This window comes from Notothenia coriiceps, unplaced genomic scaffold, assembly GCF_000735185.1.
Source record: "Notothenia coriiceps isolate Sejong01 unplaced genomic scaffold, NC01 NC01_scaffold00009658, whole genome shotgun sequence".
Lineage (NCBI taxonomy): Eukaryota > Metazoa > Chordata > Actinopteri > Perciformes > Nototheniidae > Notothenia > Notothenia coriiceps.
In genome coordinates, this window is record NW_011342359.1 from 222,539 (window position 1) to 237,169 (window position 14,631).

A 14,631-nucleotide genomic window follows, 5' to 3' on the forward strand; every position below is an offset into this window, starting at 1 on the left:
GTAGGAAAAACATTTAATGATAATAGTCCTTGCAGAAGTTATTTTGCCGACTTTAGGGAGCCATTCACTGATTTATATTTTAATTGTTTTAATCTTTTTTTTTTTTTTTTTTCTTCCATGAGCTAACTTTTCAGAATATTCCCAACAGCACATTAATGCAGCATTATCATGGTTTTAATGACAAGTCTCTGCATGTTCAGCTTCATCTTTGATGATGTTACACACCTCTGCATGTACACGCCCTTATTAAACCACACACACACACACACACACACACACACACACACACACACACACACACACACACACACACACACACACACACACACACACACACACACACACACACACACACACACACACTCAGCTGACTTTAGAGACGAAGATGGTTCTGATGACAACCGCAGTTCCAGTCTGGGTCGCTCCGCCCCATCAGACGACGCCTCTGACTACCAGGATGATGGAAACCCTGAGTGTGAGTTAACAAAACTCCTGATTCTGGTTCCCTGTAAAGTGTGTGTGTGTAAATGATTGTGTGAGATCTTAGTCTATTTGCACAATGCAGGGATCTGATCTCAAAGGAGGCCTAATTCGACTTTACCGCAAAGCACAGCTATTCATGAAGTAAAAAAGAAAATCATTTTTAACTGGAGGGGCAGACATTAGCCGGAATTACAAATATCATACCATTAATCTAACCTAGGATAATGTAGTGATATTTTGATCATAATGATGTAGCGTATATTTCTAAATGATCTGTATGAACGTTCTGAAAGACTACAGTGTGCCAGGAAACCAACTAACAAAGGAAAAGGTAAAAAGGAGGAGTCATAGGAGACAATGCAGTACTCCTCTGAGAAAACGAAACAAAGTGCAGTTTTAACAAGCAGACCTCGCCATCCTTACTGGCTCCCCTACACCTCTCCACAGGATGCACAGTTGAACCCTTCTGTTGTATATTGTTGCTCACCCTCTTAATTTGAAAAAACAGACCACATCTGTGAACTCCCCCTCCCTTCGCTGGCCTCCTACCTCGCTGCCTGGATCCAGTGACTCCTCCTCCTGGCCGTGTGCAGGTAGACTGTTCTGAGGCTGGAGCAAAAAGGGGGCTGGTGAAATCACGCAGGCTTGATTGGGGACCTAGAGCTCCCTCCAGTGGTGGATCCTCAGCGCGTGATCTGTCCCCCTTAGCTGTATGTGTAGACTGTGGGAGGCATGGAGGCGGCCCACACAGAGAGGAGGCTTTGTAGCTGCGGGCTAATGCAGTGATTGATTGACCCCGAGCCCCTCTATTCTTTCACAACCGGGTTTGAAATACAACACTGTACCTGAGGGGCCATGTGTGTTCCATCCCTCTCTCCCTTTATCAATCTTTCTCTCTATCTTCCCTTCTCTTGGACTTGCCCTCCCTCCCGTTCAGACTTTTTTTATTTCTGACTCTATGTGCCAGCTAATAGCCCTTGACGTGACATGCCGCAGGTGGGCATTATTGACTCTGCTGCCTCAGGTGCCCATCTATACTCTGAGCTCTCTGTTTCCACTTCTTTCCTGAGGTAAAGCTGGAATCATGTGGAATTTCCCAATAAGGAAAAAAGAACATTGTTTGCAGTCGTTTTGTGATACCGATAGTTAATGCCAGCTGGATGTATTCAAAAGCGACTTAATGAACCCTTCCGTCCTCTGCCGCCTTTCTTTTCAAACTGGAAAAATAGAGTTAACAGATCACGGCAGATGGCGGGAAGATAGACCACAAGACAATGATAATTCATTTTTTTTAATTGTTTATTTCAGAAAAAAACATGCCAAGATTTTCAAGGGGATACAAACAAAATCAAACAGCTTAAAAAAATGTCTCCTTAAGGCTATAACGATAACACGCCCAACTACAAACTACGCCGTCTGTTACTGTGAGTGCGTTAGTTGTTGAAGCTCGAGCATTGTATCACACTGTTGTTGGTGTTAAATGTGAGAAATAGCCAATTATGCAGCACTAACAGAATCTGTTTTTTTTATTTGCATTTTGCTGTGAATATCGAATGTCCCTCGACACTTAACACCTACCTTTTTAAAAAAACACACATTGTATTGTTGGATCAATAATCATAACATTTGATTGTGTAAGACAAATTTACACCCCACAGCTTGTGTGTCTTTTTTTATTGCTGCAGCCATGTTAGCGTAGTGAATGGCCTGTGTCCTCACTCAAAGGGCATGTGGAGTTCATAGTTCATTCTCTGTTCACTGCCAGTTGAAAGAAACAGCTCACACTTCTCTGCTGGGCGGTCTGTTTCAATGGAAGAGGGAGTGTTTGTGGAAAATAATGGCATGGCCACCTAATGAAATCAGGGGCATTTTTTGAGGGAACAATCATCCATGGGGTGGATTTGAATTTTCTTCTATAGCCTTTAACTCAAAAATCAGCACCTTTTGTTGCAAACATAAATTTGTAATTTAGAAAATGGTTCTTGACTTTAAAGAGAAGGTAGAAAATGTAGTTTTTTTCCGCCTTGACTTTAATTGTATCATTTTATTTGAGGCTACTGTACATAATAGGGACTTTGTGACTGGGAGAATGTATTATCCGTGGTAATCGACTGCCTGCCTTTGCTGCTCTCTGTTCCCTAACCAGAGAGTGAGTGAGTGTGAAGTCGATGGCTGCTTTTACACGCAGGAGGAGCCTGTGCCGTTTGATTAGATGCGGTGGCCTGTTGTCTTCAGCGGACTGGGTGACACCAGATTTGTAATGGCTGACAGGAACAGATGGAGCCTCCATTGTTAGCCTTGGTGTCTGCATGGTAATGTGAACTGAGATTCACCCGCCGACCGCACCGGTGACCTGACCGTGCCTGCAGCCTCGCCCCAGCCTCGTCTGCCCCCTTTCCAACTCTACAACTCTCTCTTTCCCTCCCTCTTCCTCTGTGCTATTCGGAGCCCACATTTTTTCTTCACATACTATCTGCCATTCCAATACACGTTGCATCAAATATGTGTGCACAAATATATGCACACAATTTCTCCCTCTGGCGTATATTATCTCTTCCACAATAACACACACACACACACACCCCAGGAGACAGCCTGGGATGTGGGGCTTTTAGCCCCGTCATGCTGTTTACAGGTCAAGTTTACGAAGTCGAAATGGCCTGTTTGTTTTTCTTTGATTGGGGGCACACCACTGGGCGCTCGGGGATATTTGCTAGGAAGCTGCAGCGATGACAGAGTCCCACAGGAAGAGACTTGTTTCAAGTCGTGTGCAAAAAGATGATGCTTTTGATACACATCTCCTTTCGTCTTTGTGATTGTAATGATTCTATTATGATGCACCATATAGCTTCTATTAACTCAGCTGTGAATGTAGTATTTATTAACAAAACTGCCATGTGCATGTTTTTCTTTTCTTCACTTTATCTATTTATGTCATTTACTGTAGATAATCAGGCATAGATTATATGATCCTTTTGATTTATAGGATATGTCTTGGAGATAATTGAATTTGATATATTGGCAGTTAGTGCTGCAACTAATCATTATTTGATTGTTTCTTCAATTAATCAGTTTATCATTTGTCTCTAAAATCTCACAATTTCCTGAAGGCCAAGGAGATTTCTTCCCTCGTCTTTTATTCAAACATTTGCACTTTACTGTCACATCAGACAAAGAAAGAGCCGCATATTCTTACATACATTTGAGAAGCGGCAACGAGGGAATGTTTGGCATTTTTGTTTAGACCGAATGATAAATTAATTATCAAAATCAGTTGCTGATTAGTTTCCGGCCGTTAATCAGTCACACTAAAGGCAGGTGTGTTTTGTGGGGTTGTGGCCTTTTTAAAGAATGCAGCAATGTGACTCCTGTCAATGATTACTTTGCAGACCCAATTTCCTAAACCAATTACTTGCAATAGAATGCAGTAGGATAACCAATTTGAATTTATGTCTCGCTGTTGCATATTTCTCATTTGAATATGACGAGCCAATGCACAGTAGCAACATTATCACACAGTGCTGGTAAATAGAATATTCAATCGCATTTTCTTTTCAATTTAGCTGAAGCTTGAAAAAAAGTGTAGTGTTTTTGAAAGTGCATACCCAGGGTATTTTTGGCTTGCAAAATAGAAAAACATTTTTGCCAGCTGACAGATTGATGCTCCATTAGAGGGTTAATCAACAATGTTTAAAGCGCCAACTGGCCCCTTGTCTATGCTTGAAGGCAAATTAACTCACAAAGAAAGAGCAACTTTCTGGATGCTCACCCTGAGTAAGAAAGGACAACACATTTGAAACACTGCAATACATTTTCTGTTTCATCTGTATGCAGCACCTTGACAGTATTTTGGGTCTGCATAGATGACCTCCTTGCAGGTTTGTTGGCCTGTGGTCATGCTGTCTGCCCACATACTGAACTCTTGACCTTTGGCCTCTCGCTTGACCAACCTGTGACCTGTCTGCACTCAGTCCAGAGTTGTGTGAATGATCGGCCTGCCTGTCACTGGACGCCCATCAGTCATGAAGTTTAGTTGGACTTTCTCTGATAACCATCTACTGTATCTACCCGTCAGAATATCTACCAGGAGATTAATTATTCTCGGCATTCATCGGTGTAACGATTTTGTGACATTTGGATAGCGGCATCTCATTTGCAAGGAAGAAAATATGTTAATAACTTCAAGTCTTCCTCATTCTCCTTCCCTCTCCTGCCTTTCCTTCCTCAGTCACAGGCTGTGTGCTTTCCCCTCACACACACGCACGCACGCATGCACGCACGCACACACACACACACACACATTACGAGGCAGGAGCAGGCTCTGTGCATCGCTGCGACTGCTTGCCACCCGGGTTCAAAAGTTCACACTATTCCCCCAGGGCTACTGTGCTGCTGCAGATGCTGATAGTCTTTTCTTTCTCTCTCTTTCCCTGCTGCCTTTCTCTCTCTCTCTCTCTCCCTCGCTGTTTACACTATTAATCTTGTACACTCTCTCTCACACACTCACTCACTGCCTGGCAAGAAGAGACCGGCTTGAAGGGGGGATTTGGACGTATTTAACCGAAGGGCATTCATCACTCTCATCTCCGGCTTCTCCCCCCACCAAAAGCCACACAGTGTATTTTTTTGCATCCTCCCGGTCTGCGAGCCTTCTGACGCAGCTCTCTCCTCATTTGCTGTGTTTTATCGTTGCATAGCATATAATTACATCCCTCCGTTGCCTCTGGTATAGCGTCGTGTTGAAACCCAGGGAAAACAGGCGGAGGTAAATGTGCAGCAGTCCATCTGTAAAGAGGCACATAGGCAGAATGCAAAGTGGGAAGCTGGGGCAGGGTGGCTCCTAATCTCCCCCAGAGCTGTCAATGTCACAGACAAATAGCAAAACTATCAGATGCGGCGGGTTCACCCAGAGGTTAGCGTTCCCAGGTACCTCCTGCATTCACTCCCTCTCTTTCTCCCCTTGCCTTGCAAATGAGAATTTGATTTTGCCCTCCACTGGAATCCATTTCTGGAGATGAATGAAGTTTCAATGCCAAGCCCAGGTGGCCCCGCTGATTTCTTAGGGAAATAAATGGAGACAGGAGAGATGTGTTGGCCTGTACACAGACAGTGACACGGCGGCTCCCAATGCCTCTGGGGTCCCTCTGTTTAATTGTTGCAGTAATGTAGCACTTTAACATGCCCTTGTGGAGTTATTCGAGGATGTTGAGGATGCATCCCTCTTTACAGCGGGATCTCCGCTCCGCTGGAAGGAGTCAGCTGTGTTTATGTGTGCCAAGTGGGACAGGGCTGCCGTGGGCTTGTATGCTGTTGTCCTTTTGTTGGACATTTTTAGTATTGATTTAAAGTGGCCTATGCTATTGGATAACTTATATAAAAATAATCAGAAGCCAGTCGGTTGGGAAAACATTTTATCAACAAGGAACTTCTTCCTCTTTGGCAATTCAGAAACTCTAATTAGTTATATTTAAACAAATCAATTATACAATTGGATAATTAGCTTCAAAATGTTCATTCTTAACAGCACTGACTAAAAAGTAAGAAAAGTCCAGCCATAATCTACATGGTTATATTAGTTTTAAAAGGCCATTTTCCATGTAGGTGATTTAATACGTTAAGGGATAGAATTGCATGCAAACATTAAAACAAATATATATTGTAAACTAACATGAATTAAATAATGATCGTCCCTGCTGTTTTATTTGCATTAAATGTTTCCATGAATTTGTATCTTGTCGTAAAATCAGTTGTAAATGACTACTGCTGCAGTTACTGTCGAAAACGTTGATTTACTATTTCTTTCTGAATTAAACACTACAACTGCTATCACCCCCCCCCCTTATTTAAATATTGTTTAACCAAATAAAAAAGATGAGATTTAAAAGATAAAATCATATAATAAATATATCATAAAAATATATATATTGGAAAGAAGATATCATTTTCTAAATTTGTATTTTCTTTTTTTTTTCTTTTTAAGTGTAAACAAGTCAAACATTTTTATCCTAAATTCTAAGTAAGATTTATTTTATTGCAGCTTTATTCAAAATCGTCCAAAACATTATGTGAAGTAAAATAGGCAAGCATCAAAAAATAATAGCACCACATTGTAATTTGTAACAAAAATACAAATTAAGTTGCACATTTTCTTTAATAAAAGACTGAACAAAGACCTGCTTAAAATGTTTTCAATACTGTATATCACAGCATGAATTAAACACAGTGTTTACATTTCAAAAACTGTAAGCCTAAAGGTAGGGTAGGTAGGAATGGAGAAACCAGCTCGAGTGCGCTAGAAATAGAAAGTACGCAGCCAAAAAAAATCAGACTTCCTTACAGAGCCCCTCCTCCAACACACGAACGCGCACATGACCAATGAGGGCACGAGATAAGTTTGTGCACAGATGGAATACTGACAGGCAGGTAGGCCATCCAGTTATTTTAGCCGGGCCGGCTAAAATGATTGGTCGTGCTTTTTACAGCGCCACGGCTTCCACAGATGACATTTTTGTATGTATTTATTGTCAAAGCATTTAATGTATTCATTGCTATCGGGATGTTAAGAGCATTCCATGGAATATAACAACAAGTGTTTCTGAAGTGAGTTACCGACCCTACCTTTAATGATGGCTCTAAAAAGGAAAACGTGCCGAAATAAAAAATACTCCAAACAAATCTTATCTTATCTTTTAATCTTATTAATTGGAACTGTTAATTTTGTTTTGGTATTCGTGGTCCTTTATGAATTCCAATTGGTACAAAAAATTGTATACTACAATATTTTAAATAAATATTCTTATTTTAGGCAAAACTACCTGCTTCAGATTTAAACAAGACTCTGATTTTGTTTTGTTTTCCTTGATAGAATAATATTTCTGTACCACCTGTTGACTATTGGACATGCGAGTGATTTATAAAAGGAGTCAAAGAATTATAGCATCATATAAATGTTTATTGGCATAATATGTAAAAGCCAGAGACTATAAAACAAGACCAATTATATAAAAATGTGATAGGCATGAGTTATTGCAAAAAAAAACACAGTGCAATAACAGGGTCCACACCAACATTGTTATTTACCATTATTGCTAAAATTAAATTCCAAGTATTAAGTGGAAATAACAAAAGCGTTTTAAAGTTGCAATAACTGTACATTCAGAGAGCGAGTGCGTCAATTTTCTCTGAGTGTTTTTCCCTCCAGGCTCTGTCGTAGATTGTGTTATATCCCGTTTTTATCACAGATATGCAGGCTCTCCTGTGGGCCCGAACTCCTCCATTGTTGGTATTTATATTCTTACTACTGTTTTTTTTTGTTTTTTTTGTCTCTGTCAGTGAAGCAGCTGAAAACCATCCCCAGCGATTAGAGGATCATTGTATCTGCAGTTAAGCATTTGAATAGTGGTAGTAAATCTAGAAAAGGGAAATTCAGGGTCGCTGTATATGCTGCTTATGGCTGCCCAGGGGGAAGGCGATGTCACATAGTAAATTTAGCCCCTTAGTGTCTTCGCAGTGGCCGGCTCGTGATGTTTGAATGTACGAATAGAGCCACACCGAGGGTACTACGACTTGACATCTAATCCCACGAAGAAGCACAGACCTTTATTTATTTTGTCTTTGAAATTACATCAAGTGTAACACACTTAGTCGGACAATAAAAGAGAGAAAACACCAGATATCTCTGCACTGCATTAAAGTTGCAGTATAACTGCATTTTCAGAATTCAAATCTGAAATATAAAATATTTACCCGATCATTTGTGCGTGTATTAACGTTTTTATTCTTGTTTCAGTCGTAAAGCTTTTATCTCAAATCATAGATTTGTTGTTAAACCTGATTTACATCCCTAAGCAAAAAGAAAAATCCTTAATCACTCCTGCATAAATTCCCAGTCCCATGAAACATTATTAGATGGCGATGCAGGCATCATGCAGCCTGATATAATGCACTGCATGTTTTCTTTGGTTCAAACACATGCATTAGGAGGTTCTAAACACGGTTTATGTATCGATGACTGAAGTCCTAATCAAATCATGGGGAGGAGAGGAGGGCAGGGAAGTCATTCTGCCCTTAACCTCAGTGCCTCTCACTCTCTCTCCTCCCTTCTGACGGCCGCCTCGCTGGAGGGACGCGCAGCAAAGGCCTCCTACTTTAATGAGGAAAAATGTATCAATTTAGCTTTGGCCTGCGCGCAGATTGAGCGCCGGGTGGGTGAAGGTGCACTGAGTGAATCCTTTTTCCTAATCAAGGACGGTATCGAAGAGGATTGCGGTCTCTCTGGCTTCGTCTGTAAGAGTCAGCAGCAGCATTCCTCCCCGCAGCCCCCTCAGGGCCGGGAGCCTCTCGCTGCCTTCTGTTTCACCTCATCAGCAGAGTTCACGTGGGGGTCAGGCCCTGCCCCCTGACGCTGGATTCAATGCAATACCTCTCTGATATAGCCCCAGTGCTCAAGCCCTAAACACGGGAGAAAGAAAACATATGATAACTCGCAGATATTGATTCTTACCTGTGCTGTGTGGGGGGTCACCTCTTCCTTCCACTCAAGATATACATTTCATAGAGGGGCTGATGTTTTTGCCCTTAGCTTAGTTCTGCCGGTAGTGTGTTGTAGTTATGAAAAAAAAATGTAATTTTTTATTTACTCACTGACTTACTGACCTACTGTAAGTTTGTTTTTATTTATTAACTTATGTATTTATTAATGTACAGTTATTTGTAAGATTTATGTTACGAATTAAAAGAAAGAAAAGAAGAGAGGAAAAAACTAAACAATTAGAAAAAACATTCTGTACATTTCTGGATTAGAATGAAAAGGATCAGCAACTGTTTTTGATAATCGTTTAAAGTCATTACTACTTCAAATATACAAAAAAATGTTAGCTTCCTTATTGTAACGTTTTTTTGTTGATTAATAAAAACAATATTCGAATAAAATGGCATATCATATGGTTGGGATTTGTCAAAATGAGCTTTAGGAACTAGTTACGGGCACAATATAGGACATTTTACTGACAATTAATTGCAGCCCAAAAGCGAACAAAAGCATTTTAAAGCATATATTGTGCAGAACAACATTTATTATAAAAAGCCCAATAAAATCAGTTTTATAGAGACACATCCAGCGCTCATTTTCAAATAATAAGCATTACAAACCGATAAAAATACAATATACCTTTACAAGCACAAAAGATGACATAAATATGGAGTTCAAGCAGATAACAAATATGCAACAAACACACATTCAAAAAAGAAATAGTACGTAATACAGCTTATAATATTGATTTGAATTTCAGAGACTTCAAATACAGCTAGTGGACCTTGATGGACAGAGCAAGTTAAAAATATAATCTTTAAAAAAATAACATATATTTCTATATATTTTGCTTGTCCTTTAAAGACACTGCTTGTACTGTATGTCAAACATCATGAATACAGCAAGACGCTTTCCACAACACGTACACAATATGAGAATCACAGTATATACTTTATACATCTGTATTTGGCTAAAATACTGCATGTCAATATACCAACATGTCATGGGATAGCAGAAAAAGAATGTCAAAAGACTATTGTGACAAGCAACATTTTTATTCTGATAATTGTATTTATTCCTCCAACATCTGAATTGTTTCATTTAACTGGCTTGACTTACATTATTCTATATGGAGATACAAAGTAGTTCAAGCCCTCTGCAAGCGCAAGTCCCCCTGCCAGTGCTGTCGCTCAGACAAAAGATACTAAAGCTTTCCTCCAGCATCTCCATCTTCTGTAGCACCATAAACATCTCCAGCACGTTTTGGTGTTTTCATAACATCTTTGTTGCATTATGATCACCGTTAGATGTAATGTAACATATTAGTCCTCCCACCCGACCATTTCCCTTCATTTTGATTCACTCTCCATCCAGCCTTTGATTGACTTTCAGCCTAAGTAAAGTGGATTTTAATGAGAGAATACATTAACTCCCTCTGGTCATGCTAACATAAATCAGCCTTTTCTTGCGGGATCAACTGCTGAGCTCATAACACCATGCTGAGAGAGTGTGAATAACCAAATGAGAGATTGCGGCTGTGCCAAACCGCTGGCAGCTCAGATGCATTGTTTTGTACCCCCCCCCCATCACACCCTCCTCGAGTTTAAAACAAGTTCAAGAAGGCAACAGAACGGAGCACTTATCAGCACCCAGGTCGGCTTGCTTATAGAAATATCCCTTTGTCAGGATCAATTAAACACATATCTCTGCTCAATTTCTATCGATTACTTCCTTCCATTTGGAAATGGGGAGAATCACATCTGTTCTTGCTGATGACCACTGAGAGCAGTTAGATTCAGTTAGCGTAGCCTGTAGAAACTCCTCACCTTGATTTACAAAGCACGGGATGAGACTCTAACATCACATCTATCTGCTTCTCTTTGTTGGTAATTGCACTCAGCTAAATAGGTTATGCTGAAATATCAATAAATTGCCATCAGATTAATGTCAATACCAAAGCTGTGGATGGTGCTAATTAAAACGCAAAAGGGATGAAAATGAAGTCAAGGCATTGCCCTGAATAATTGATAACGCAATTTATGATTTTTATGAAAGAGTGCCTTCTGTCTGCGATTTTGATGAGGCCTTAATTAGATGCATTAATGTGTCTCTCCGTGCCTGTAGTCAAACTCAAAACTCAAACACCATGATGGTTGTTGGGGTTTTTTAACGCCCTTAATTACACATTTTCAAATAACATTACCTCTGAATATCCACTTAAAATTGCACAGGTCCCAAAGAGGTGTTAGTGTGTAATTTTCATTAAAGGAGGCATTGTTAACTCAGAACCAATCAAGAGTCTGCTCCTCTTTAGGGTGGGATCAGGGACTTGAGCAAGCAGCATTACGCAGCGTGATGCTTTTAGGTTGTGCTGCTACCCTGTGGAAGAATACAGAACTATTGTGTTGAATATGTCTCTATTTTCACTATACCCGTGTTTGAGAATTATACAATGCCGGGCAGTCAAGTGAGGTCAGGTCACCTGGTGCTAAAGTGTTAAACACGCATGAATGTGTAATGTTTATTGACTCAAGCAGATCAGAGTGATCCCGTGTTGATTTTGTACCTCCTCATCTATTAGCCTGGCTCGACCTTTGAGATAAATGAAGAGTGAGGGAAGCAGACTGATGAGGGGATTAGAAGTGGGCCGTAACAGGGAAGCAGGCCCATGGAAAAGAATGGACGGACTGTCGGCGGATAGATGAGGTGGGGGATCATAATGACTGCTGTTTGTTATGATGTACTGAATCAGGTTCTCTTTGACAAAACAGTCCTTAGCACCTCTGTATTTATAGTGTCACCGGTCAGTCCATCCACAAAGGCAGGCTGATGATATGTGAGCGTGTTAGTGCCGTGAGGTGTCTGGGGCTCTGCTCTGGAACGACCCGCTCATCTGTCAGGCCCACGAGCTGAAGCGCTGCAGGGTTATGGGATCACTGGCTGGATTGTTGTGAACTTAAATCTCTGGAATGTTAGCCAGGCAAAAAAGAAAAATCCTATATCAGCTTTATTTTGCTGCCTAGATCAAAGTTATTCAGACAAAAAGAGACTCAAAACAACAACTTTTAGAACACAAAGTTGGAGTGTGTATTCAACTGTGGCTTAAGAGGTAGATTGGTCAGTCCATTGAACTGCTTTTTCATGTTTTTGATTTTCCTGAATAAGAAAGTTGTTCCAGTTTGTCTGATGTTGGGGGATACTCTTTGTTTAAACCAGAGGACCCAGATGTGGGCTGACATGTTTGGTTTTTCCCAGCAGTTAAACAGGTTCCTTTCTGAGGGGGATGGACTCCAGGCATTCCCCTTGTCATCAGCGGTCTGAAAGGGGTGTCACACTGACTAGTGTAAATGGTCTTTAAATTGTTCCTGTGTTTCAGACTAAAAAGGCGGTTCCTGCTCTCCCTTTGCTTTTTTCCCTGCAAGGCTAAGGCATGTTGACAAATGAATTCAGAGGAAGCAGAGATTTGTTTTTGACACATGGTAAAGCCAGCTACCCCTGTTGAAGCTCAGGGTGGAAGATAGCCCTTGTGATGCCGACAAGGGGTCAACTTTACAAGATCCCCTCTAATGGCTAAAGGCTTAAAAATAGGTTTTAACAAGAATACTTCTTGTTAAAACTTCAAACCATGAAACAGCTGGATCAAACCGTGTCTCTCAAACATCCTGGTGGTCCCTGGTGGTACAGTGTTCCAAGTAAGATTCCAACCAGCCATAAAGATAAAAATGCCAATCCAAGTGAGATTAAAGGATAACCCTCATATTATTTAAGCCAGAAGCATCACTCCTAGCTTAAATAATGCTACAGAGGAATGTCAGATTGTTTTACAATGTTGCTTCTTTGTGTAAACATAGGAATTCTTTGAACGTTTAAAGCAGTTTTAACTGACTTTCTCTTCGATTCCTGTATGTGAGAGACACAACCTGGAGCAATGATAAGCAAGTGTTGAAATCAAAGCAAACACATATAGGTTTATATCTGCATTGTAAGGGGAATCACATGTATTAACATCTTGTGCCATCAAGAATCTATGTGATTATGTGATTATGTGTATAGTGCAAAGTTATTTAGTGTAGTTCTACTACCTCTGCACAGCAGGCTGAATACTATGTGAACTGCATTGTGCAAGGGCAGCCTAACAACTGCTTTAATTAACTAAAGCCTTTTAAGTCCTTCCATTGCCCTATCATGTTTAACATTTGACTTTGCAAATTGAAAAGAGATGTTTGGATTTCCACAGGAAGGCTGCTCCCATTAAAAATGCAATGTGAGCAGATGAATGGTCTGCAGTGCTCAGCAGCACTGTACATGTATTGATCCCTGTTTTCTAAAGCCTAGCAGGGATGTATTTGATCCACAGAGTGGGAGACTTTATAATCATGGTGTGTGTTTCTGTGTGTGTTGCAATGAGGAACATTTATAAATACACCAATAAGCAGTTCATGCTGAAAACAATCAATTGCTAAATGGATTAAGTTAATTGACAGAAACTTTTAAAATAATTGTTTGTTGCAAAGTGCATAATAAACTATTATTTCTTATTGTTATATTTATTTGAGTTTATTGTTTCTGTTCACAGACTTTGGTGATATTCCCCCTGTGGCAGCCCAGGACCTTGGCAACATCTTGAAGCAAGGCTTCCTGGAAAAGAAACGACGAGGTATAGCACCATATAGATACCAGCCATGGATGAAGTACTTTCATTTGATCTATAATATGAATGTGAAGAGAAGAAAAGGCCAAGACACTCTTTTGGCTCATAGTTCAAACTCCTTTAATCGGACAGCTATTTAATGGTTAAATCCTTAATACGTAGACAATGCTCGTTCATGTTAAGATAGCGACGGATGTTGTTGACTACATAAAAAAGTATTAAATTATTAAAATATATTTTAACAAATTCTGCTCAAATGAGTAACATTATTTTCCATTTGATCATCATGCACTTCTTTTTCTAGATCACAGTTTTTTCGGCTCCGAGTGGCAAAAGAGATGGTGTGTTCTGAACAATTCAATATTTTACTACTTTGGAAGTGATAAAGGTTTGTTTGAAATGCCAACCTACAGAAACATTACAGGCTCATAAGTTGAATCAGATAATATCAAACCACTGGCCCTCCTCCCATACAGATAAGCAGCAGAAGGGCTCCTTTCATATCATCGATTACAGCGTGCAGCTCGCCACCAACCTGAGGAAAGACTCCAAAAAAATGGCCTGCTTTGAGCTCTTTTGTCAAGGACGGCGGGTTTTTCAGGTTTGTAATCCAACAACAACCCTGTACAATTTACTACATTAAAGAATGATTAAATCCAAGTAAAGGAATATAATATGACACTATTTTTGAAATACTTTTTAAGGCTGTTTTAGTGGCTTTAAATAAAAAATGTCCTTTTTCTTAAGCAGAAATATCTAAAATCTGAATTACAGCCGTCCAATAAGTAACAAGAAATTGAAGTACATACATTTGAAAGTAATTATCAAAGTGTCTCCATTACATAGTTGGTCCACTAGAGAGCACTGAGGGGATTTTTATACTTTAAAAGGTTCCGCTTAGTACATATCTTTCTAACATTTATTTACTTAAAGAAATAACTGACTGACTCCAGACCAAAATATTATA

At 40.0% G+C, this 14,631-nt stretch overlaps 1 protein-coding gene across 1 annotated transcript in view; it reads left to right on the forward strand.

Moving 5' to 3' along the window:
• skap1 (src kinase associated phosphoprotein 1) overlaps positions 1-14,631 on the forward strand; it is a 35,828-nt gene that overhangs the window by 3,599 nt on the left and 17,598 nt on the right. Inside the window, exons 4-7 of the mRNA XM_010771148.1 lie at positions 368-475; positions 13,590-13,670; positions 13,969-14,052; positions 14,141-14,265. Of these exons, the coding sequence (XP_010769450.1) occupies positions 368-475; positions 13,590-13,670; positions 13,969-14,052; positions 14,141-14,265 (398 nt within the window). The remainder of the gene's footprint in view (positions 1-367; positions 476-13,589; positions 13,671-13,968; positions 14,053-14,140; positions 14,266-14,631) is intronic.